This window comes from Spea bombifrons, chromosome 2 (genome assembly GCF_027358695.1).
Source record: "Spea bombifrons isolate aSpeBom1 chromosome 2, aSpeBom1.2.pri, whole genome shotgun sequence".
In the NCBI taxonomy this organism is placed as follows: domain Eukaryota; kingdom Metazoa; phylum Chordata; class Amphibia; order Anura; family Pelobatidae; genus Spea; species Spea bombifrons.
Window position 1 is genome coordinate 85,464,051 of NC_071088.1, and position 27,143 is coordinate 85,491,193.

The window sequence follows — 27,143 nt, forward strand, 5'->3', positions numbered from 1 at the left end:
TAAATGGCTCACAAACTAACACAGGAGAAGAGCCACCAGCTTGTGACACTTATGCATCTCTCCTGTTTATTATAACTACCAGTGTGGACTCAATTACATTGTAATTACAAAGAAACACTATAATCCCCTCCTAATGGATTGTAAGCTCACAAGAGCAGGGGCCTGTCCTCTTTCTGTAGCAGTACGTATGTCAACACGTTAATCTTATTGTCAATTTGAAAACCGTCCCGCTATCGTAGTACTTGTAACCAGAATGAATTGCTGTTTCCCCACATCCATCGTGTGACATCCACGCTATCACACCTGGACACCCACACTAACGCACGCACACACACAAACTCATACTAACAGAATCTTGAATACCACACTGGTCTGCACAGTTAAATTTTCATCCCTCAAATAGTAGATTTCAATATTGATCATGAAGATGGACATAGTAAATCTAATATTCGTTGTCATTTACAAATTGTTTCCTTTTCTTACAATTTTCAGTTTTCTGAAGGAATTTCATAATACTGTGCAACAATAAAGGAACAGTGATTATTACCCACTGAAGAAGAAAAAAAATCTGTCTCCACGCCTGAATTTTAATTGGGACATACAAATGATAAAAATGCATTTATCTGGTTCTCCACAATGATTGGCCCTGGGTGCAGTGCATGTGGAAGGTAGTGTGCCAGAGACATCTCCCAGGCATCTACCATCTGGATATTGATACCTGCAAACATAGACCTCATGATTGTGTCCAGCTGCAATGAGAACCAGTCACTGTTAAATAAGCTCACTTCGGGCCCAAGCTCCTGGACATTGGCAGAACGAACAACAATGACAGTCTCAGGGCTCCTGTCTAAAAGGCGAAGCACAGCCGCTCGGATGTTCCTCAAGCGCCTTATGTACACCTCCACAGGGAAAGTGCTGAAGTGGGACCAGATGGTTATGGCCACTACAGTGTTTTGTCCTCCTACAATGCCATCCAGTTCATTGGCAACATAACGGAGCTCATTACTAGACACGGTGGAGAAGCGAATCGGTGGCCCATGGCAGCGGAATTTCAGCATTATATTGTGTTCCATGTCAATGGACAAGAAAGGTCCAACATTTTTGGGACTTCCCAGGTCGAACGGCTTAAGATCTGAAATAAAATGCATAATTTCTTTTATAAGACCATCTGAAAGGAAAATATCATTTTTATACATATTTGACTAGAAAATAGGATGGAGATTTACAACCCATTGACACCCACTGACTGAAGGGTAGCCAACAGTTCTGCTTTTGTTAAATTCCACCCTCTATGTCCAGCCAAGTATTGTTTAATTATCATAGGGTCTAATTTGGTAAATATGATATAGTACCTTTATTTGTTTACTTAAGTATAACAGATGGCAAGCTTTGAAGCTATCTAAGTCTCTCCTTTAGTCATATTATACACATATTTTTCAAAATAAAAGGTATAACATGCTTGGAGAAGAGACCTAAATAGTCTCAAAATCTTGTAATCTGTTATTGTTCAGTTAGTCAATAAAGGTATCATTAAATTTGTTCTTTGTTTTGACAGGTAATACAGTAGAATGCTGTAACTTTACCATCGTAAGTTCTTTAGAAAAAAAAATTGAAAAGCTTTGTGTGGTTTTCTGCTCTTCTGTTGTGCAGCACTTCTTTAAGTACATAAATTAAAAAAAAAATAAAAAAAAAAATGAAAGTGTAGGTTCGCTAAAAACAGAGAGGGGAGTGTTGGTTAAGGAGGACCAGGAAAAAGCAGAAACTTTAAATGACTATTTTTCCTCAGTATACATTAAGGAGGAACCTATGGCAATGGATATACATAGGACCACTGAGAAAAATTTGCAGTCAAACTGTGATTGGATGGCTCAGGACAAGGTGCTGCAGCAACTAAAGAAAGTTAATGTTAACAAAGCTCCGGGCCTGACGGTATTCACCCACGAGTACCTAAGAAATAAGTGAACCTGTTTCTAATCTTTCGGGATTCTTTTCTTTCAGGGATAATCTTTAATTATGGGGAAATGGCTTATTGATCCAAGGAGAAATCTGACTGCCATTTTGGGGTCAAGAAGGAATTTCTTCCCTGGTTAGTGCAAAATTGGAAAGAGTCAAACTGGGGTTTTTTGCCTTCTTTTGGATCAACAGCAAGAAATTAACAGATATAGGAAAGGCTGAACTTGATGGATGCATGTCTTTTTTCAGCCTATATAACTATGTAACTATGTAACCACGTCACATGAAAGGTGCGAAACACAGAGCTGCTTCCAGGAATTTCAAGGTGAGGCTCATTGTAACAAACCAACTGTCAGACTTGTTTAATGTAATTTGTCAGTAGACTTCAACTGTCAGATGTTGCCAATGTGATTAAAAGGTCATTGTGTGGATTTTTAACACTGACAATGAAGAGTTTGGGTGGGTGGGGGGGTTGTGTTGAGACTAAGGAGGCTTAGGTAAAGTGTAAATTTTACCTATACATTTGCTACAAAAGGTGCATATCACAACATAGAGGTAAAATGTAAGCCTTATCTATGTAATGACATAAGCATATCACAAATGTTCTCTCCAGTACATAACATACATCCACCCGTGGATGTAATGTTGCATTGAAGTGAGTTTCGTTTCATGTAGTTCCGGTAACCTTAAAATCAAGTGATTTCTCGGTTGCCATCTCCAAATAGACCTTTGTGTCCCTGGATTTGTTTGGGTGATTAAGATGTCTACTGTTTACCACATGGCAGCAAGATAAGCACTTACTGGTTTTGTCTAGTAGGCAAGAAAGTCAAAATACAAACATTAAGCAAATACAGCTGTCAAAAACAACATTATGTGAGAACATTTATTCAAAACAGAAAACTGTTTTATAAGACACTAGTTCTACTAGCAGAATTAAATTGAAAGCTTATTTAATACTGGCAAATAAGAGTGGTATATTAATAACCTGGTACGAAGTTGGTCAGATATTCAAACCACTGCCGTATTGTTGAATCTCCAAACAGATATACCACTTTGCCCTGCAAACACTCAGTGATTTCAGAAGGCTTGTCAAACTGCCGAGCATAGGGTCTTCCTGATATCCAGTGGTCTTTGTAAAAATAACCAGATGGTGTAAATTCGGTGGAATGGAGAAAACCTTTATCTTCAGAAGAAGAAAAACAAAATTAATAGTGTGTACGTGCATGGGTACAACCCATACTACAATAACAAAATGAAACATGTTATTTTAAAATACAGCAAGCTTCCATGGGCCAAGGCCATTTCATAGAGAGAGCAGTGATGCATTAATATCTCAATTCACCTAGGGTAACGCGTGGTCTTGCTTTGGCCTTACATCCTCCTGTGTTCATCATCTCTTCCTCTTAGTGGTATTTCCCCAAGTTTTTTCCACTCTCTAGTAACAAATATTCTGAGCCCACTGTCCTGCCATGAGTACATTTAAGGGATGGGGGTGTTTGGTGGTGGAGGTCCTAGCAGCTGTGTATCCAGTGACACCTACTGTTATAACACCATTATCCTCCTATGAACTCCATCCGACTGACTCGTTGGGTAGTGGATATTCCACCAACTCATGATTCTCCTTGCAATCCACCAAAATACTGTAAACTTAAAATTCAGTAGTTTATTTAAACATAGCATTTTACATGTAAAAAAAAAAAAAAACAAAGAAACCTAAGAAGAAAACAAAGAATTACAACTAAAGAGTGCCTAAAGGTAAGTGCAAGGCAGGCAACCCACAAACAGTACAAGTATCAATCAGTACATTCCTCTAAATCTGATATGGGAATCACCTCCTAGCTTTACCTGACTCAAGATGTCTCAAGACAATAGGGAAGATATTTTACAACCATAGCAAAACAATTATGAGCAACTGAACAACAAAGATTCTAACAATAAAACAAACATATTTCCCATAGATATCAAAGAAACTTGTGTGGTTCTAAAAAAGAGGAAGTCCTTAAAACAGGAAACAAAAGAAAGGGGAAATAGCTGTCACAGCCGTCAATTATACTGAACAGTTGACACCCTCTTGTGATGATGACAGAGGGTAACCACCTAAGTGATACTAAACTAGGTCATTGCCAGCTCATCTTCTTCATCATGACTGATTGCAGCCTGCCTGTGAGCCAAACATCCGGCAGAGACTATCCAGTGTGACGAAAATGTCCTTAAAACACGAGAAGGGTAAAGTTTGGGTTACACGAAGACAAGGACAGTCCTCACTAAGAATGTCCATTTTTATCTTCCTAAAAACGCCTCTGCAATGGACAGCTTTTGAGTTCCTTCCTCAGCAGCAGGGTTCTTCTACTATAGAATTTTTTGTGGGATATGACCTTTTAGTGGCGACATGATAATTGCAATTAATAAAGATAACTGAAGGCTATGGAAAAAAATGAAATGTTCTCATCTCACTGGGGGTGAAATTACACATTCATGGTTATTATAAGGGCTCACTACAGAAAAAGTGATATGGGTAGGGGATACCATATGGGAGCTTTGTGAGCACATGGCCCAAGTGCCTGCGCACACTTACAGGATTCAGCTCTGGTCACTGTCAGAAGTCACGTAGTGAGATGCATTTCTAAACGATATTCTGCTTGTTTGATGAAGTAACCCATTCTGGGCATGACTGCTCATTTAAGACCCCCTAGGCCATAATCCTCAATACAGACCAAATATTTAATTAATTTTATCATTATAAATGAGTTAGGAATTTATGCGGAAGATTATTTATTTATTTATTTTTTTTAAGTGACCAGATTCATTAATTGTGTAAAAGCAATATTTTGTCCCAGGGAAACCAGGGAAAGTACAAAAATTTCTCTTAAGAGTGGTAACTGGCCCTCAAATATTCTAATAGAACAATCATAATAAAATACTACTGCAAAGGAAGTATGATAAGAGTAAGAAAGTATTCCCCTCATAACTCTATGTTGCAACTTTTGCATGTAGGAAAGACACTAGATGCCTCCTTGAGGAACATTTTGCTCATTGCAAAACAAAAAGATAAGGGTTACAGTTGCAACATCACATAACCAGAAGCAGGCACTTACATATCAGGAAAAGCCACTTTTCTTTCTGTAATTTACCTTTGTGGTTGAAATGCACATGTATTTCAAGATTTAAAAACAGTGCCAGTGTCCAGTCAGTAATGGCAGTTAAAGATATTATATTCCAGATAATGTATACATAAGAGACAGAGTTGGAAAACTGTAAAATCCAGGATTTGAGAACACAAAAACTTGCTTTTGATAAGAGCAATACTACTAGAGACTCGTCCTCCTCCTAACATAGGTAGAGCAGAAAAAAAATGTTACTCTCTATTGGGTTGAAAATGATGTTCTCTAAAAACAAGAAAAAAGGCTAAAAACAAGAAAAATGAATTCTCTGTAAGTAGAAGTCTTACTTTTCCTTGTCATCCATGGCAAAAAATCTATTAGAGATATAATACCCCAAAAATATAATAGTTAATGTATAGTTTTTATAGGGATGCTGCCAACTCACTCACTTTTACACCAAGGCCAATTCCCTACTTCTGGTAGGAATGTAGTTTGTGTAGTATTACACTTATAGGAAATCTTGGGCCATCATAATAAGCATTAGAAATAAAATAAAGCTGTAGAAAAGAGGAGATCCTAAAATATCAGCCTAAAGAACCAATGTTACTTCGATATTAGACAAAACATGTCTTATCAGCTCCAGGGAAGCCTCTGCCCAAGATGTTGTGACTTGACCTAGTTAGTGGGATTTTTCTCTGCAGCCTAATATTTTTCAGCAATAGCCTGTGTAATCCAACAAGTTAGCATTGGTATTGTTTTTTACCTTTAGTTATGCCTGTATAAAACATTAGCAGGCTCAAACCAATCCTCAAACCTGACAGCTAAAACAGAAGACACCATCTCTCATTCAAGGTATGAAGATTCTTCTGTCTGACTGATACTGGTTTAAGTACCAAGAGGGTAGGTGAATCTACTTACTCCTAAATTACCTTCAAGATGAAGTAAAAGCATAACCTTCTCATCCAAAACCATAATGGTGACCATTTGCTTAAGAGTTCCTGCTTCCTTTCAGAAATCATGCTGTGAATTTTATGCCTGGAGGTTCTGCGGGACAACAAAGTTAACAGCCTTGGCTTTGCAGGCAACGAAAAAGATTGGACCAGAGACATCCACACAAGCTTTGAGTGCTAGATCGCTGTTCTCTACCAATTTTCTATACAACTCTTGAGATCAATAATATTGGAGAAGGCACATCAGCAAACCCGTTTCCACAGCCAAGAGAACATGTGGCTGTAAGGGATACATACACCTGAAACTTGGAATAAACAGGCTGTGGACTTTTATTTAGCTTAAAGACATAATTATTATCCAAATAATAATAACTTGTAACAAAAACTCTTGGCCCAAACCCAGAGTTTAAACATCCTCATAAATAAAACATTAAACAAAGCCAACTGCCCAATGCCAGAAGGCTAACCATTTACTTAACCAGTCCACCCCCTGCATAGAGGATAACTTTAACCCCAATAAAAGAACACAACTAATTTACAAAAAATTTGGGTGGGAAGGTGGGCGTCTCTCCAAAAGCTCCTCCATGCTGCCCGCGGCTCTCTTGCTTAGCTGCTGTTCACCAGCCTCAGCAGTTCAGATTGTGGCATGAAAATCTTCATTACTGCCCCTATATTTATAACACATTTTCCCATTGTGCAGCGTGAGGTGTCCGTGAGGCGCAAGCAGGAAACAAATTACTAGCGCGAGCGAACCCCGAATATTCAAAGTTACATAACTCAGCAACCCACATTCACAGCCTCAGCTCTCCAGGGAGTAAAATCTCAGGAGCTTTGTGTTCCCGAAGGCTGCCATTAAATCCGTTATTTGAACCCCCTAAGTTGTGACACTTCTGGGTCTAAATGCAATACCCACACAGAACTGTGTTCCTTTGTGCTCAGGAAATCTGTAGTTGTACGCAGGACTCCTCTGAGGTGTATAACTATCGATTTTTCGAGGGGAGAGTTGGCCTATAAAAGCGTGCGCTCTGGCAGGACAATAATACTTCAGCTTCTGTGGCCTCCTACCTTGTTAAAATAACTCTGTAATTTTAATGAGCAAAGCTGGTCTTCCCTGGTCCTCTGTACTTGGCCTACTTCTACCTCCATGTGAGCTCCCTTACTGGTCAGACTGACATGTATGGTGATCAGTAAGTCCACTCTGGGCCTTCAAGAGAAAAATCCAGACACATCCTCTTTTCTTAACTACCAGACCTGAAGTCCTTACTAAGTCCGAGAGGAAAACCGACCAAGGATCCCTGCTCAATGTTCTCAAGCAGTGTACGAATATGAGCCATGGCCAGTGGCACAACTGGCCAAAACCATCTTCCAGATAAAGGATTATTGTAATCCCTAGACATTTCAAATAGGCCACAACCACCAACACCTTTGTGAACATCTGAGGAGCTTAGGACAGGCCAAGTTATGCTCTTAAAAAGGTACCAAAAACAGACCAACCCCTTAGCCTTAAAGCCCTACAGGCTAAGACTAACAAAGCTGCAGATCTGGCTGCCATCCTCAAGTTTTCAATGGTTGCATCAGATGATACAGCGGGCATATTCTTACCAACCTGCCTAACCCCGTCCATGTAGGCAAGAACACTGAAGCCTGCGGTTGTCAAGTTGCCAAGCTACAGAAAAGTAACCTGCATACCAGTACTCATTAAATCCATAAATACTCTTTTTTCATCTTCTTTTCACCTAGCACAGGTGGGACATAATTTACTGAAATCCTGCAGGGTCTTTTTGTAGCAAAAAGGCAACTGCAAAACACCCCGAGGTCTGTGAAAGCAGTCTGTCCTTTTAAAACTGGCACATAGGAACAATACATGCACTGGCAGGTGTTGCCATGGCAACATTAGTCACCATCTTGGAAGTGTAGCTCTGCTCCTCCTGCAGTCGTCCTGTCTGGACTCTGTACAAGGCAACAGAGGACCAGCTTCTAGGTGTCCATATATCCATATAGGAGTCCATATACCCCAGCCCTTCCGCCAGTCGTATTTGCCCCACCTTGGTTATCAATGGCCAACTCCTCTGCCCCATACCCTTCCTAGAGTATTTGACGGAACAGATCCTAGTCCCTACCTAGGGACTAACGAAAACTAAAATACAGTGACATACTTCCTACTTCCTATTAGGGCAGGAAAAACAGGTGAGCAAGGGGGATGGGGTAGTTTTTAGTTTTTTCCTGCGAGGGTTGCTAAGAAGTAGTCTCTAACGGGCTGCTGCCAGGTATGACAAGACACCTCTGTTGTTTTCTGTTCTCTATGTGACAAAACATAACATTTTATTTGTCTGCTTTGTCCTACTTGTAACTACCCTCTCAGCAGCCTATGTCATTAAATATAGATGAATCTTATTTTTCAGTCAATCAATATACAATACATGTAAAATATACATTTACCTTTAATTTTTAAATGATATACGGTCACTGCATCAGGTCCACTGGCCAGTATCGGTACTTTAATGTTTACACCACTGAAACAAACACAAAGAATATGTGAAGAGTTAAAACAAAACAAAAAAACTTTACAGAGGAGAGGAGTTAACGGCTATCAATGGATAGTTTTTGGACAAAAATAATCTAATCGAAATATAATCAGAATGTATTAATAATAATAATAATAATAATAATAATATGCATTCACTTTTTTAGTAACTACACATTTTTTAAATATCTAAATTAAATTTGGAGTTTTTCCAACATAGCATTGAACAAAGAAACAAATACATTTTAAAAACAACCCATTCACTGAAAGAATGAAATGTCACACAAGATATACCAAAAATACCTTTGAAAGAAAAGATGTTCATCAAAGGTCAGAAGATTCTTCAGGTATCCACCTTTTGCGTGATTGACTCGATTACTGCAGGACAACCTCTCAGGCTTGTAACAAAACCATGGTTCGCCAGTGTGCAAGTCCGTGTAATTGCACACAGATGACTTTGATGGCAAACAAACATTGCACATTTTAGTCTCTTCAGTGTTGCCTGATCTGAACAAACTCTTGAAGTAGACTCGGTCAGGTTTTTCTTCACGTAAACGTTTTAGGACTTGGATGCCTTCGCTTGGGTGCACCAAAGTCACTGACACAGTGATCCGACCAGGCCAAAGTAAAGTGAAGTAAACAGAGAAGAATCCATTTTGATGGTCCACCACCTTTCCTACTGCTCCAGCTTTCAACAAAGGGGAGTGTATCCGTGCATGGAGGTAATCTCCCCCATAATGCTTTGGATTGCCTTCGTAATCATGCATTCTGACCAGCACTTCCATGATATCGCCAACTTTAAACAAGCCCTGAGAATTTAAAATGACAAAGCGGCTATGTGCAGCATCAGTACTCTTTAAAAAAGGTATCTTATCGTTTGGTGGTCCCGGCCATTTGACAGAGTTAAGTAAGCTGTCCTCTTCCAAACGCTCCGCTTTTGACAAAGCATGGCTGTGGTAGCCACAATAGCCTCCCTTGGTTATTGGTAAAAGCAGACTGTTCATATCATCCTTCCGCTCCGTCTGCCTCAGATCCAAACCAGTTCCATGATTCAGATGCTGTAAAGAAATGTCAGAATCATACATTAAAATTCATATTCAAATTTGATCACAAAAAAAAAGTTTTTTTAGGCTTTTTTAAATGTTAGTGGAAATTTAGTTGATCTTTGAGAAACCTTATTTTAATGCTTATGCTAATACGTTTAATACGTATTGCCATCATGCCTTATATGTGTACTGCATACATTTTGTGAAATGTAATAACTTGGAGGGTAGAGAAAACAAGCGGGAGTAAAAAATCTAAATAGACCATAAGCCGTCAAGTCTAAAACTAAAGAAATTGATTGTATTCGCTGAAATTCCTTATTTACTTGCCATTTAATAAAGGTACCATTCAAAAAGTGTTGTTCTACTAGTCTTTTGCTGAACCGTCACTTTGCCAAATATATTCCTGTATCTATACCATCCCATTTGGCAGGATCTAAAGAAAATACAAGGTTGAGTCCAGGACAGGGAAGTAATTAATGCAGGTTTTCCCCACAACAATCAGCATAACAAATGTGGGGCAAGAAATAAGTCACTATATTTTAATCACACTAAAATAATTCTAAGTATTAAAAATACGTTCAGACGATATAGATACATTCTCTCTATAGTTAAGCTGATTTTCAGATAACAGAGTAGAAATCTGAAGATAGATACGTGAAAAACCCTCCCAGCAGAAACGGTAGAGGTTAACATAGTAAGGGAATTGACATATGCATGGGACAGGCATACGGCTATTCTGAATCGAAGACAAGACCAAGGAATGATCAATGGTTTAGCCTTTAAAGCAGGGAAAAAACTGGTCGAGACTAGATGGGCCGAGGGGTTCTTATCTGCCCCCAATTCATATGTTTCTGTTAGTGATTGTAATAGCCATTCACAGTTTGATTTTAGTATTGTAAAACAAAACTAAGCAGAGACCAATCCCTGAGAACAGGCAAATAAAAAGCAGAAAATTGATGTCATAAATATGTGTACATTAAATAACATTTTAGTGAATGGTAAAGTTACAGCTAAAGTTGCAGAAAATCTTTATATACAGGACATTTTATTACAGATGCTAAAGATCCTAAAATAGGGACAACTATATGTACTATACATATGCAATTTTGTATATACTCTCTCATAATGTGATATGCAATGCCAATTTTCTCCTGAAAATTGCAATTTGAGTTAAGCTTTATAATTATAATAATTTCTGAACCAAACTCCAGAAATACAGCAGAGTAACAACAGGGACTCTGACTTGGCTCATTCTCTCTTTACTTAGGGTGAGAGCGGATGATCAGTTCTGTGCCACATTCTGCCACCATGGGGCTCCGCACATGCACCAGCAAGTGACCAAGAAAAGAGGGAACTGTGCCAGTCCATCTCTAGATCGCCCATGATATCACCCAGTTCCTTCTAGCATCTGAAATGTTATTGTCACAGGAGCATCTGTGGCAAGGTTGTAGGGGTCTACTAGGTAGGCACCTTCCCTATTGGTCGCTACAGCCACACCCCCGGATATCCATATATGGTAGAGAGGGTAGCTCCCCTTTTGATTAGTCCCTAACTTAATGGCATGTGGGCTGCCCTGACCACACCCCCTGCACTGTGATTGGTTGCTTCCTGTTCTAGCCCTCTCCTGATTGGTGCCAGTTAAAGTGTTTAAGCTAATGTATTTATGTATTGTTCACCCTGTTCTTATTAAGATGGTCTCATGTATAAAGTTGGTGTACAATAAAGGAGATTCTTACTTGTTCAAGCCTAAGACCGTGTCTGTGATTTGGGGACAAGGGACACTTCATAGTGGAGTGTAACTACTTGGTTACTGAAAGTCTGGAGTATACCGAGGGGACCATAGGAGATCGCTGGAACTAGAGACAAAACTTTCTAAGAAAAGTTTCATTAACAACATGCTGACATCTACATCGTTATGTAGACATGATTCTATAAAGAGTTTTTATTTGATAGTACAACCTACCTCTACCAGATGGATGTTGCTGAGCAGCACAAGTACAGCCAACGCAGTCAGAAGCACAAAGCACATCTGGAATCTGCAGAAGGTGCGCCACATTTTCCAGAAATCTTTCCCATATCCGCATTATATATGCACATATCGCTCACGGGATGGTAGAGAAGTTGTTCCATTGATCACTAACCACGCTGGCTGTTCTGTTGATGAAGAGTTAGTAGAATTAGTAATCAGCATGTCAAGCAGCTTTTTTTTTTCTTCAAATGTGATCATTCTTTATTGGTACTAAAACAAGATTTTATAATAAGTTGAATGGACTGATAGAGTTAACATTCGTGCCAAAAATAACATTATTGTATCGTGGCCTTTACCAATAACCAGAGCTTTATGTTTTTGTCAATTAGTGTAATTGTTTTGAAGGCATTTCATTAACATTTTACCCTAGGATAAGTTAGATCTGTGGCAAAATCTTAAGGAGCAATGTTAACTAGATCTGAGGGCATTAACTATATCCTGTGTCTCAGTAAATAATTATGACATGAACCGCGTACAACCCTACATTATGTTATATATATAATTTATATAGTATCTCCCTGCATTGGACAAATTACTTTATCCGTCTTATTCTTATTTATGACAGAAGAAAGAAAGAAAAATATCGTCTTTGAAAAGTTGGAAGAACCAATATTATTCATAGATTTATTTTTTGCAAGCTACTGCCCTTAAATTGCTGATCCTGAATATTTGGTTGGGGGTATAATGCTGTGATGGGGGTATAATGCTGTGATGGGGGTATAATGCTGTGATGGAGCACTAATCCAGAAATTGCCTATCGTATGAAAAGCTTAGAGACAATACAAGAAGCCTGGCTTTGGCCCTAGCCATTTAAAGCAATTACACTGCCTTAGAGAGTCTCTATCTCTGGATGTTCATTTTTATATACATTCCAGCAAGTGTGGTCATATTGGATTCTAACAAAAAGAATGCATTTTCTCTATGCAAAGGATCATAATGAGGCATTTATCCCTCTGGACGGATATCACAGCCAGTGACCCCCATCCCAGCAGGATTGTACTGCTTTGCCCAGTCTCGCCGCTGTATCCCCCGTACCGAGCTTACCTCTCCACCGGTAGCTCTGAGACAGATTGTGCCATGTCTGATGCCGGGTCAGGTGTTCCCCTCCCGCCGCGTCTATTAACCCCTTCCTGCGCTCGGGATGCAGCACCACCTCCAGCTCGGCTACTGCACGCAAATCCCTGCTAAACCGCACTAGTCCCGCGGCCCCTGCCCCCGGGGCATAAAAAACGGGTCCGTGAGAACTGGCCTCCTGTTAGGCCGCGGCAGCTTCAGCGAAAGCTCCTCCTCCGCCCTCCGCTAGCGGCATCCGGGAGTCTCTTCCTCATAGAGATCCGACAAAAAGGGGGGGATTTGGGGCTTGTGGGGGTTTTAGGGCAATAAAATTGATATTTTGGAGGTCAGTTGAGGAGAAAGGGTTAAATTCCCTTATCGCGGATTAAAGCTGCTCGTCTTCTAAAATGCACCAAGTAAACTTAGACCGTGAGGTCACCCGCGGGGGCCCGTGCAGTGTCACCGGGTAGTGTGTCTTTAAATGGGGTTTTTTTTTTATTATTATTATAAAATAAGATCTGAACAAGCCACGTGTTTCCGCTTCATTAACTCAATGTGCGCAATGTCAGAGTTGTGGCAGGTATTACTCCAGCAATCGCACCCAACACCAATCGCTCATCCATCAGGGATACTACCTGAGTATTAGTGTTACTCCTCTGACGTCACACAGATAGACAGCAGCCATCAGGCTTTTAACAAGTTTTTTTTAACCTTGTACATCGGTTTTATTGAAAAAAGTGTTATTTGTAAGTACATGTAAGAATAACCTTCCAAAAAAACAACAAAAGCACTTGAGGTAGAAGCTGCAGCTCCCATCGTCCTCTGTGGGCTGACTATTCCTGAAGCAGCCAATCAGTGGCAGGAAAATGCTTCCATCCAAAACAATAGGAGAGCTTTCCATGCATGCGCACAGGTATCTGAATGGCCCCCACTGGCAACATTTGCAGAGCCAGCGCTGGAGGGGACTGATTGATCGGTATATCATCTGCATGGAAATAGCTGGGGGATGGGCAAAGGGGGACATTTATACGGGGGAGATTCTACAAAATTGCACATTTATGGGACCTCTCTGCTATCCAATGCATTAAAGCGCGTACGAGGGCTGGAATTATTGCAGACACTTAACTGTCAGGCGCCCAGCTCCACTCCCCACACATATAGTGGAAGCGCTAAGTGCCTTCTAGACAGGGTTGTAAAAACCGAACTGCCCGGTTTGAAACCGGACCGGTGGCAATCCTACTGACTGAGCAGCGGAGCATAAAAAGCGACATATGTCCCTTATTGTAGGCTCTACATGTTTCCAAATGTCCCTCTATCTCATCCGCAGAGCGCTTCCGTCCTTTCCTTGTTCTGTCTTCGGCTGTCTTGATGTTAACACGTTAACATTGCGTCGAGGATTACACATCACACACTGAAAAGTCTGGGACTCCCTTTGGCTCCCCAATAAAGAAAATGGGGGGGGAATCAAGATTCCAAACACCCCCTAAACCCTCCCAGCAAAAATCTGTGTAAAAGTAAAAGGATTTTTTTTTGCTTTTAGCTCCCATTAACCACCCTAAGCAGAAATGTAACTTTTCCCAAATATTGTACTGTATCCTAATGTTGTATTTACACGTATGAACACGGTTTCACATGGGCGTTGGAAATGAGAAATCCACGACTCCACAATATGCAAGATAAACAATGGCAAAAAAATCTTTGTGCGTGTCTCGTTTCTGGACGGTATAAACAGTGGACATCAGGCTGCGCTATTTGTTGCATTACAGTGAAGAGATGATCAGGGGGCAATCCTATTGTAGCATCCGGAATTCTATATTTTTAATTCTCTTACAATCCAGCTTCTGGCTACAGCATTTACCAAAATTACTCAGCTTAATCTCTGCAGCCTGACACTGCTGATCATCCCAGCTGTAGGTGGCCTTCAATCTAGGATGGCTTTCACAGCCATTTCCAATGAACCAGTCAGACATATTTACCAAACTGAGGTTTAGGATGGTAGCTTGATTTCCCACAATTCACCAGACTCTCACAAAACTTTCCAGTCACTCCACCAGAACAGAACTAGCCAAAGACTGAATTCATGACATTAGTAAGGCAGAAAGCATGCCCGCTCATCTAGAGCGCAGAAAAGTTAATACTGGTCAAGCACAGCGCAGTGTTATGGTTGCAACATGCTTTTGCTTACCAACTTATCATAAAACACCCAATGAACCATTTTGTATCAATTCTACTGAATCAGCTGCAACCGGGTCAAGCAGGGAACAATGAACCAAAACACACACTCATAATTGGTGGTAGATAAATATTCAGCCATCTAATCCCAACTTTTCTCATGCAAGGACTGAAACCCCAATAAGTCCTTGGCTGCCCCATAGGGAAGATAGCTATATGCCTATATCATGCATGTTTAAATTCACTCACTATTAGTTTCTACCACATCTGCTTGGAGACTGTTCCATTTATACCGCTAATCAATTACATTTTTGCAAGCCTTCTTTGAACTCTCCAATATGTGAATATCATTGCAGAGATGGGGCCTCCTAAATCATACACAATACTCTGAAGTGAGCAGAACCACCTCCAACTTTCTGCTACTATGGCCTTTTGCTATATAACCCAGCATCCTGCTCTTACTAACACCATTGCATTGTCTGCTTACCTTTATGACAATTACTCCTAAGTTGTTGTACACTCTACAACAATGCTACATTATGCCTTGAATTTTTACATCTCAAATGCATTATTTTGCATTTATCAACAATTCTTCTAATTTACCGAGTTTGCCATTTGACCTTTTCCACCCAGATGGCCTACCCCGTTGCAAGTGTTTGTATATCTGCAAAAAGACATACCACCTTATGATTACGACCTTCCCCAATATCATGGTTACAAAAAAAAAAAAAAAAAAAAAAAAAAAAAAAAGACCCCTGAGGTACCTTCCTTGGAATATACACAACATAAAACTACAACCTTTTGTCTCCGGTCACTCAACCATTTCATTACACATTCAATTATTTTGGCATCCAAAGACTGCAATGTATTTAAATGGACAAGACATTAATCTTTGTTTTTGCATCAACATTTCAAACAAAAGCTCACTGGACTAAAGGTGTTCTGTGTGATTCTAGTCCACGCCTTAATGCAGAACTGAACAGAACTTGCACTAAGGAGACAGTTACCTTTATACGCCGTTTGACAATTACGGAGTTTGGGAAACAATCAGGATCCCGTTTATCACTTAGGTTTTAAAACGCTTCAGTTCAAAACCTATGCAACAATTCAAACTGTCAAATGTGTGCTACATTTATAAACTCAGCAATGAGAGAAAACGAGTTTTCAAAATAGTTATTTATTAGCACAACCAGCTGTAACATTGCTTAGCGCTTTCCACCAACACGTGGAGCTGCCACCTTCACAGGCTTTGCAATCTTCTGCTTGGGTGCAGCCTTAGATGGTGCCTAAAAAATAAAAAAAAATTGCTTTCAGTTTGCTTATTTATATAGTTACAAATTAGTGACGGAACCAGCTTATCTAATCAACCTCCCCCATTCTAAATCACTTTCCACTTAATTCTTTGCAATGTATATTGCCTCTAACGCCACTAGATCGCTTGTGTATTGTGATTAGGAAAGAGCTTGCAAAATATGGGTGTGCGCAAAGCATAAAATTAACATCTTTCTCACTGCCTTTATTTTGGAGTGTATTTTTGGAGGACCTTTCATTTTCTAGCTCAGATGGAAAAATGACATGGAACGCATTAGATTTCTTACTCATTTTCCTTGCCTTGCATCTCTAATGGAAGTATACTTAAGCAAAACTCCTGCATTGTAGGCGTCCCACTGAAATCAATGAGTCAAAGTAGCTAATTGCAATGCTCAGAGCGCAAACGCTCTCAGCTGCTATGTACTCTATACTACTGTACAATAGCAGCGTGACCTTAAATACAAGGCCTGTTTTCAGACAAGTCTCATTTTGTAACTTGAAAAAAACTCATGCACAGATTTGCATGTGATAAAATGGACTTAAATATGCAGTTTAAATGAGTGTTCCTTAATATACAAAATTTGAATTTTCACCTACGCTTGCGCAAAAACAATAAGTGTCCTCTAAACTAGGTGAGACCCCAAAGAGCAAAAATCATCTCACCTTGGCAGGGGCAGATTTTTTGGTAGCCTGCTTAGCCTTCTTTGCTTCCTTGGCAGCTCTGGTGGTAGCAAAAATAAAGTTTATTATTTCCAATCCCTCATTAATAAAGAGACTAGTTTCACATATTAACAGTTAAAGGGGGGGGATAGTCCCCATCGTAGCTTTAAATTAAAATTACCCATAGCTTATGTTTGATGGACAATAGTCATTTTGGAGAGTTCGTCTGAGACAGGGATCTTTGAGGCAAACGTCGAGCGACAGCAGCATTTGACTAATTTCAAGACTACCTACCCCTCATCAGCCCTGCCCTTAATCTTGCCAGAGGCACACTAGCCATTATAATCATGTATATGATATCTGAGAGGTCCCTTTACAGTTTAATTTGGTCCTTCCTACAAATTGAGATATGCAGAATCACCCCTTATACATTATTGCTTTCCAGAGCTGTGTTCAGCCAACCATCTGCTTGATAGAGCGCATGCACGCAATACTCATCACCAGCCAGTTCCAACACTGCCTTGTCACAGGTAGTCTAACACCCAGCACTCGCACACTCACACAAAGCATTCACACTGACTTCACAGGAACGCATAAAGTGATATTTAGAGTACACTACAATGCATTCTCCGTAGCTGCATGAGACACTGGAGAGGTGCCTTTATGCACAAAGACATATTTAGGTGTAGAAAACAAACATATTTTAGAAGTGTAACATTCGATCATTGAACATTTATGTGAATCCTTTGAAATCCTATACATTTATAAAGGGTTTGTACATTATGCTGGGGGCTAGAATATAATCTCAAATTCTATATGCCATCTACCACCAAGTACTGGATTTTAAAACGCACAGTCCACCATTCTCACATGTACTTGTTTGCCCTGCTTTACAAAAAATATTGCAGTTATATTAAGCAAATAAACCCTTAGAGCAGTCATGTAATTTGTGTGCAACAGAACGCAATTCAAAATTTAGAAACAAGCATTTCCAGAATCTATGGAAACAACTTCAGTTGTGCCCAATTGTCCCAAAAGCGTATGTTTCCGGTGAGCAGTTAAGACTTAGTGGGGATCTCAGGCCATCACATGCACATTAATGCATATGAAAGCAGATTTTTTTTTTAATTTTTTTTTTTTTTTTTATTTACACCGTGTACACAATGGACATACGTAAAAAGCCCACCCATTGATTCCATGGGAGTGCTTTCCTTACACCGATTTGATGCTTTAAAATCAGACACAGAGAAGCAGGGAGTTGCAGCTGTTTAGAGAGCTTCAACTTCACCTTTTTTTAAACTTTCAATGATGCATATTAGAGTACAAAGTACTTTGGTGTGCATTATTCTTCGGAATAGCATCGTTAAAACTGCGCGCGCACACATACATGCAAAAGCCAAAGATGGTATACATTGTGTTCTCATGTCCTTATAGTACTTAGGATTCCTTTGAGTATTCCTATTAGGTTGATCTGGGCAAAGTCCTATAGACCAACATGAAACGCGGAATGCTAGTGTTTTTTGGGTTTTTTTTGCATAAAAGCAACATTTTAGAGATTCTCACCTAATAGCTTGTTCCCTCTGGGCCTTTCGCACCTCAGGCTTCTGGTTTCTCTTGGCCATAATTTCTGCCAGAGAGGCCCCAGTGATAGCCCTCTGGAACTTCACTGCACGACGGCTACGCTTCTTCTGGATTTCTTCCTGTAACACAGAAAAAGCAGGACACAATGACCAATGTGTTTACATACTTTCCTTTAACAATCTTCTGCTTAGAGAGTTATTCACACATAAGACCAACAATCACGTCATAGGAAAAACGAGCAACCAAAGCCACCCAAACATTAAGACCAAAATTTAACATAAGATTAAGCAAATAGTCAAAACAAAACCCAGATTACAAAGAAATATATGTGTACACAGAAAAACATATGCAATAGTTATAGGTCCTCAGTATCATCCGTTCGAGGGAGCGGGATATGCGAACTACAGAGTGGTTACCCCTGCATTGTGAGTGTAGGCCTGCACTCGTAAGTGACATCAGTCCTAAGTGAACAGCAGATAGGATCACACAGAACTTGGAAAGAGTAAGGTACATCAGAACAGGCAGGCTAGATACAAAGGGCACTGTACACACGTAACGTAAATTAAGACTGGTACTTACGGACTGGCCTTTCTTGTGTTTTCGTCTGTATAAGACAGTCCAGTTGATTTGACGGGGATTCCTCTTGGAAAGGAATGCAGACTCGCATTTTGCATTGAGGAACTGGAAGACCTGGATTAAGGAACAAAAATATAACATGTTGCTGGCATATTCAGAATCAACTTTTAGAGTTCATAGAACAGAAGCCCATGGCGCCAAGATTACCAAAAGGCCTGAGGATACACCCAGCCAGCGGTTCAACAGAGAACATGTATGTAGGACACATACAAATTACACTGAATGAGTTCACAGCCACATATTACCCAACCTATGGGTCTTCCTAGAAAACATGGTGCCACCTATAACCTGCAGCCTGACAGCACAACTCAGGACCCAAAAACGTACAGAATGACTGTCACATGGTACTGCGCATGGTCTGTAAAAGCACCCCACAATCTCCATGACTATCTTTAAGATGTTACACCTAAAAACAGGCATATTCACATAGCAACTAGAGCGAAGCGGACCGTACCGTACCGGAACACGTCAGAAAGCCCATAAACTGATATGAGATTATAATCTACAGTGAAGTGTATATAAACGGCTCCCAATATGTACTCCGCACTCAATGAATCAGCAGGCCGAGCCGTACGAAGCACCGATGGCGACTGACAACTCCTAGTTACGGACAGGCCAGTGCCGCGCAGGCCTAGACACCTCAGAAGAAGCCAGACCACACAGCGACAAGTAATTGGGCCTACTAGTCAAACCTGATAAAAAGCTTGCGGTCTCTTCTATTCACCCAACCCGGCCTGTCACTGGCAGATTACGGAGAAGCCTCTGCGTGGCCACGGGCCCCAGGACAGACATGCGAGAGGGTAGTTCCTGGTCCAGCAGCAGGAAACAGACAGGGCCCAGGAGCCTCGTACAACAACTACTCGCCCTGCTGAGAGAACCCGTTAGCACCAAGCGACGAAGGATAGCTCTGACTGCTCACCTTCCCGTCAATCCTGGCATAGCGCCGCCCGTGTCCCGGGTAGATCTTGTAGCCACTGAAGCTGCAAAGCTCGACCCTGCAAATACAAAACAAAGGCCGGTCAGGGAGGATAGAACCCGACTCCACCGCATCCTGACATCGGGAGTTCGAACAGCGGCCGGGAAACGGAGGATGGGGACGGATAGAAATTAGGCATTTTTGAGGACACTTCCACGATTTCACTTACTTCATGGCGCCGGCTAAGATGGCGAAGAGAAAGAGAGGATTGTGGGTAATGGGATATATATAGGGGCGGAGGCGGGGCCTGTATGCAGAAGTTCCGTAACCCTTTCACCGCCGTGCTGGACAGCACACATTTGTAACAGGTACACAGAGTGATATCATTTATTAGTTCAATGGGGTAACAACGTTTATTAAACTTATTATATATATATATATATACTGTATGTTGCTATACATTCAGCTACTCAGCAGTGCTGCAGGCTTTCCTTTAACCAGGGTTAATTACAATGTAATCTCTGTCAAGCAGCACTTCTAACCAAGGCACTTCTCACTATAAAGCAGACATATAGTGATTTATAGAAAATGTATCACTTTTTCAAATCCTACGAAACCCACATTATATTAATTAATATACATTATATATATATATATATATATATATATATATATATATAATACATGTGAGCACTAATCATTTCACTGTATACTGTCATCAGAATACTCTTTTTTTTCTTCCATAACCCCCCCCCATACTAATACAATAAACAGCTTCAAGATTCTCCTCACTGTCACAGCTCTTGGTTACTTATCCACATTTTAAATTTTATCTTTGATATAATGCTGTATGCATACATGTACTCTATGCCCCATCCATAGTTGATGTGCTCCATCACATCTAAAGACCTTTTCTATAGCTAGAGGCATTAGCTGCAAAAAAGAGTATTGTTCTAGAGTATTGTTCTGGAGACCCAATCACCCAATCTTCAGAAGCATATTGACATATAAGAAAATTAATATCAGTGTAGTGGATAAATTGAGTTTAAAATAACAATACTTTCCCAGAGTACAGCATCACCCAGAACGATACTCTCCTGTGTCGTGCTAATTCCACACAATATACAATGGAGCGCTCATAAAGGAGAAAGAAACAAGAAAAAATAGTGTAGGACGTTCAAACCGATAATAATAAAAAGAGGAATGTGTATCTATACACTCACAAAACTTCAGATACGCAAAGGCTCTTCATGAAACCATATCTTTACTTCCACAATCCTAAAAATTAAACAGAAACACATCCAATACTGGAGTATCACAAACACAAAAGGAGAGTAAAGAAATTCAAACTACTCACAATGGCGCATGCACATTCCTCACCCAAGAATCCACAAAAACTCTGGTTCATTCACTTATCATTTCCCGTCTTGACTACTGGTTGGTTTTCCTCTACAGTCTATCCTAAATGCCGCTGCTAGACTTATCTTCCTTGCACGTCGCTCCTCTTCTGCATCCCCCCTCTGTGAAACCCTCCACTGGCTCCCAATTACCTTTAGAATTAAATTTAAAATCCTGGTGCTGACATATAAGGCCATCCATAATACTGCTCCTCCATACATTTCTGCCCTCATAAGCAAATACTCTCCTACTCGATCCCTACGTTCCTCCCATGGGCTAAGGCTCTCCTCCTCACTTATCACCTCTTCATTTTCCCGTCTACAAGATTTCACTCAAGCTGCCCCATATCTCTGGAATCTACTCCCAAGGAACCTTCAGCATTCACCCTCCCTCCCGACATTCAAGAAGCATCTAAAAACTAGACTTGGGCACCAGGGGGCTCTTCGTGTTCGTCTTCGTGCTCGTCTTCGGGGGGGGGGGGATCTTCGTATTCCGCAAATATTCGCCTGTTCCTGTCTTCTCTTCGGGCGAATATTCGTGGACATTCTTCGTGTTCGTTTTTTTCTTCGTTTTCCCGGTTAAGGGGTTAATACGGGGTTAACGCAGCTCTGGCGCCAGGAGTTTAAATGTCCGTATGAGCAACTCTATTGGTCATCAGCAGGGGACTCGTCTGCCATTGGTTGATGGCAGACGAGCCCCCTGCTGGCAACCAATAGGGTCGCTCGTACAGACTGTTAAACTCCTGGTGCCGTAACTTACCCTGCAGATCCCACTGGCCTCCCTGTTCTATCAGTTAAATGTCCGTACAAGCGACTTTATTGGTCGCTCGTACGGACATTTAACTAATTGAACAGGGAGGGAGACCAGTGGGATCTGCAGGGTAAGTTGCAGCATTGGGGTTTAAAAGTCTGTACGAGCGACCAACAGAGTCGCTCGTGCAGACTTTTAAAACCCCAATGCTGCAACTTACCCTGCACATCCCACTGGTCTCCCTCCCTGTTCAGATCTTCGTGGTGTGTGTCTTCGTCTTCGCCTACGTTTTACCGCCGCTGTCTTCTCTTTGGCGTGTCTTCGGAACGAACACGGAAACGCACTCTTCGTGTTCGTTTCCATGTTCGCCCGAAGACGAATGCACAAGTCTACTAAATACCCACTTCTTCAGAGAAGCCACACCATCTTATCTGCTAGAACTTCCTTGTTATTGATACAACCCTGACACAACCTCTCACCCTTTCTCTGTGCCTTATGTTTGTCGCCCCATTCCCTCAAGATTGTAAGCTTGCGAGCAGGGCTCTCTCCACCTAATCTATTGGTTTGTCTTAGTCTGTCAATTCTCGTCTTGTCATACCCCTTGAATATATGTATTGTATTTTAGCGCTGCGTATATTGTTGGTGCTATATAAATAAAAGATAATAAATAAATAATAATAATGAAAACAATGTGCACAAAACAGCATATACAAGTCCTTCAGATGTTCCTCTTGGATTCTAAATGGTCCTTTAAAGTGCTTTGTGAGTCTTAAAGTGCTGGATAGATCCCTGGGATAGTATATGTAGATGCTGGAAAACTTTTCTAAAGTTTCTTGTTTTTATTTAAATTGCCTTTGCTGCATTAAAGTGCTTTATGCATCCTTAAGGCACTATATAGAAGCCCCTTACTTTAATTAAAGTACTGGGTGTCTTAATTCTAAAGCATACGGCCATCCAAAATAAATAAATGTGTATTGTCTGTAGAAGTGGATCCCGTAAAGCAGGAGAACTACAGGAGAGGTGGTCAAATGAGCCGGCTCAGAACCAGAGGACAATATCAGAACTGAATTGCAATCCAGAAGCCAAGTGAAAACAAGCCGGGTCAACAGAAGCAGAGCCAAATCAGGAACCAATAAGCGAAGTCAAGGGCAAGTTGGGTCACAACGGGTTGAACACATCAAAATCAAGCAGGAGCAATAGCACAAACTTACATCAACCAAGGGTACTGAGAGAGTGAAGATGCAGAGCTAATGTAGGTAACCTGGAGCAAAAAGAAGACAGGAACACGGAAGCAGTCGGCGGAGAAGGGATACATTGTGAGAGAGCGTGAGAGTGTGAGAGAGAGTTGAGAGAATGCAAGAGTGATTGAGAGTAAAAAAAAAAAAAAATCAAACAGAAATTCAGATATTTTTGCTTTTTCTTCGTTTGTTTCGTCTGGAGTCCCTCTTAATTTCTGGAGATTCAAATTTGAATGCACAAGTCAGATCTTGCAGAGCAGAAATTAAAAAACTGACTTGTGGCAAAGGTAGCACCCTTTGATCGTCTTCAATACAACCCATTCTACTGCCAATGTTTGTCTAAGGAGATGGCATGCCTATGTCCTTGATTTTATACACCTCGTGGCGCCATACAAGTTGTACCTAATGCCTATTGTTATGTGTAGCTCTGTAAAGAAGTGTACGTGTTATATTTGTGTATTGATAATGGTGATTACCTCCTCCTCCCTAAAAAGGCAACACATTATATATATATATATATATATATATATATATATGTGTGTGTTTTTAATATTTTAAAAACAATAACACATAGAGTGAAAATCTGGAAGAATTGGGGTTATCTGATAGCAGACCTAGAGGAATCTGTATTCTTGGGTGCCTTGAATGGGTTAGATTGGAAGCATGGGAGTAATTTTCTTCTTGGTAAATCATATTTATCACCTGAGCGACTCCAGCATCTTCTAAAACAGCGAATGGAATGCCATGCAGACCACTCTTAGAGGCATTATCCTTAGACCACGTTTTTTGACACAAAGCTGTTCTAGCCAACACAGATAAAGCTGAGGCTTTGACGTAGCCACTTATTTTTACCACACCTTCCACTTTACTATCCATAGTATCAGAAAAGTGAAAAGCATCATCTAGAGGGATAGTTGACCTTCTACGTAGCCCTAGCAATAGGAGCACCAATTTTTGGAGCAGAATACAGCTCGGAAAATTCTCCTGTAAAGGGAAACAACCAAGCTATCCTGTAGGCTTGCAGGGCCTCATATACAGGGAACTTTTTCAGTTTCCTAAATGATCCCTGGAAGAAACAGACAGATTTAGCTTGAGAATTATTTTAAGGACTAGTTGCTGCCATATTTCCAGTCTAGATCCCACAAAGCAAAAATAAAATGCATCCAAAGCAGAGTCATCAATATGACAGGTTGTTAGTAGTTGTAACTTCCAAAGTGCTCAGCCACTTTACATCAAGTCACCATGCCCCAGTCAGTAAAATCAGCAAAGTTTTTAAACAACTGCTCGAAAAATGGAGTAACTTACGGGATACCATCAGAGACCCATACGCAACGCGGCCAATGATCATTTCACCACACAGGCTTATTCCTGGGTCTAAGTCGACCAAAGAGAAGCGGAAGTGGTAAAATACAGTATACATACAACATGCTTTTAATTAAAGCATTTACCAGAATCATGATTAGAATGAAATGAAAGAACAAAGCAAACACTATGTTTACTAGGAGTGGAGCCCAAATTAAAAATTAAAAGGAAAAAAGAAGAAATAAGTATTAGCCCACAAGTGAGGAAAGCGATCAAATTTCAACACTTTGCAATGTTTCTGTAATAGGGACCTGATATCCCCCCACTGTTGATCAAATCTCGAAATAAATCTCACTGAATCATTGATTGGATCTTTCTTTCCCTATTTGGGAACCTTTTAAGCCCATTGGTAGCCTCTAACAATGGTCTGCATCGTGGATGCTTGTAGAGATTTCTCTCCGATCTGTGACTAGGTTATCCTCCTCTCTTTTAAAAAAAAGTTACTTCAATCTGACTATATTTAAAAGGCAAATCTAAGATTGAGATGATTTTCACCGATCAAATTCATGAATTCAATCAACTTTTCAGATGAACCTTCCTACAAAACTAAAATATCATCTAGAAATGTAATCTAAAAGTGCCACATTTGAGTCAGAAAGTTTCTTAAACACAATTTCTTGCTTGCACTAGCTCAAATAGCGTAGGTGGGAGCATATGTGGCACCCATGGCGGTCTATAAAACTTGTTATGAAAGACAAAAGATATTAGTAGATACCATTTTGAGAAGGGCCGACACCAAATGAGTATGTCTCTCAAATATATTACCCTTATTCCTCAGGAAAAATTCATTTCTCATGAGAAAAAGAAAAGTAAAGATTCTTCACATCTACAGTGACCATCCACAGTGAAAATTCACAACTCAAAAGAAGCGCCGACTCAAGCCCTCATCAAAGCGGCACTGAATGGTGTTACCCAACATCCAGGTGCTGTAACGAAAACAGACACTAAATCACGCGTCGGCTAATGCTAACGATTAAGCATGTTAAGTGCGAAACGCGTTTCACGTTGATCCCGTGTCCTGTATCCCATCGTGTGCTGTATCTTATCCTGTCCAAGAACTACAATGCAGACTTGATGGCTGACACGTGATTTAATTATGCCTATTTTCAGACAGTGAAATCCCCTCCTGAAGACATCTGCTGTATATTTCACATAACATGAGGCTAACTAAAAAATTTTAAAAACATGCTATCGAGGACACTATTGTTTTGATATGTATTAGTATATTTTTTGTATGAGAACAGAGCTATATTTGTATTTATACATATTTGTATTTATATGTATTTTAAGAGGCTCTATTTTTGAACCACCTTCTAATCCCTTTATGTGATGAAACCTTCAGCAAAATAAATCAAATGTCAAATCTACCAAGGCTTATTTGCTTGTTACATATTACAAAGCACCAAAATGCCTACATAATTCCACATTTGGTAAATGTATAAGACAAACCACACCAGTAATAACAACACTATTTATTTTTAGGACTTTATTTCACACCAATAAAAAAAAAAAAACACACATAAAATAAATAGAACCCCTTGCCCCCACACCATAAATAACTTCAAACATCACATTCATATTTATCAAATTCCTTGGTTCTATTCTGTTATTTGCATTCTCTATAGTATATATTCTTCTTAAGAAAACACGTGTATGTCATGTTACAGTGTCACCGAATATTAAAACTGTTGTCTCCAAGATTTAAAGTGAAGTAAAAGTTGGACATCAGCTTTACTCAAAATGAAGGTAATTTGAAGCCCAACAGCACCAGAAAATATATATATAAATACTCTGCTCGAACGTGAATGTGCTATAGCGGCTGATGAAGACCGATCTCATTCTTAGGCTTAAGTCAGCTTGAATAACGAGAAAAAAAGGACAGTTGTAAAAAATGATATTAATCCTATCCTTGCCTGTGTTTTGCCGATTGCTTCTGTATTAAACACTCATTGCCTCTTGGCTCTTCTTTTTACTCGATGGCAGGTTGCTGTAACATCATGTAGGACAGGAATGGAGAAAACTCCCAGAATCCTGGGCCATGGTTAGAAAGATTTTATAAGCCTGCCCTGTCTGGGTTATTTAAGGATTGATATTAGGATGACTGATGGCTATATGTATAGACACACGTAGAAAACATATATTGCAGGGACTCTTTATAAACAGTGCTGCTCGGAATCATTTTCTTGTTGCCCCCCCATGGTTAAATGGTCACCCTATGATATATAACCACTCAGAATATATTTCCATGTACAATAGTTTATCCAATACCTTTGTTTAATACTACATTCCCAATGGCTCAGGGATATAATGTATGCAGTAATCAAGTTATTCTGATAAATAGGAGGCAGGAGCCCCTGTAAACAAAAAAAGGGAAAGGTGAAATAGGTCATTTCGGATCTTTGAATTTACATTTCTAAAGAGCATGGCTTGGTATATAATATGTTTACAATTACCTGATCATTT

The 27,143-nt window shown here is 40.1% G+C and overlaps 2 protein-coding genes across 2 annotated transcripts; both read right to left on the bottom strand.

The window, feature by feature from the left end:
* Nucleotides 1-575: 575 nt before the first annotated feature.
* Nucleotides 576-12,870, bottom strand: NXPE3 (neurexophilin and PC-esterase domain family member 3). Its single transcript, XM_053454992.1, has 6 exons — nt 12,648-12,870; nt 11,538-11,728; nt 8,832-9,586; nt 8,444-8,517; nt 2,939-3,136; nt 576-1,132 (listed from the first exon to the last, which is right to left on the bottom strand). The coding sequence occupies exons 2-6, from the start codon at nt 11,628-11,630 to the stop codon at nt 588-590; spliced, it is 1,665 nt and encodes a 554-aa protein (XP_053310967.1). The 5' UTR covers nt 11,631-11,728; nt 12,648-12,870; the 3' UTR covers nt 576-587.
* A 3,119-nt stretch (nt 12,871-15,989) lies between these two features.
* RPL24 (ribosomal protein L24) lies at nt 15,990-20,228 on the bottom strand. Its single transcript, XM_053457407.1, has 6 exons — nt 20,162-20,228; nt 19,936-20,011; nt 18,960-19,070; nt 18,363-18,499; nt 16,803-16,860; nt 15,990-16,114 (listed from the first exon to the last, which is right to left on the bottom strand). Exons 1-6 carry the CDS (start codon nt 20,164-20,166, stop codon nt 16,034-16,036), a joined length of 468 nt encoding a protein of 155 aa, XP_053313382.1. The 5' UTR covers nt 20,167-20,228; the 3' UTR covers nt 15,990-16,033.
* Nucleotides 20,229-27,143: the final 6,915 nt, after the last annotated feature.

Bases quoted from the DNA above. Each gene is read 5' to 3' on its own strand.
- RPL24 (XM_053457407.1), bottom strand. The intron at 18,500-18,959 runs GTAAGTACCAGT...TCTGTGTTACAG, and splicing joins AACACAAGAAAGGCCAGTCC to GAAGAAATCCAGAAGAAGCG. The intron at 16,115-16,802 runs GTGAGATGATTT...TTTATTTTTTAG, and splicing joins AAAAATCTGCCCCTGCCAAG to GCACCATCTAAGGCTGCACC.
- NXPE3 (XM_053454992.1), bottom strand. From the start codon at position 11,630: ATGTGGCGCACCTTCTGCAGATTCCAGATGTGCTTTGTGCTTCTGACT. The intron at 9,587-11,537 runs GTAGGTTGTACT...ATTTCTTTACAG, and splicing joins GCAACATCCATCTGGTAGAG to CATCTGAATCATGGAACTGG. The intron at 1,133-2,938 runs GTTATTAATATA...ATTTTATTTCAG, and splicing joins TCTGACCAACTTCGTACCAG to ATCTTAAGCCGTTCGACCTG.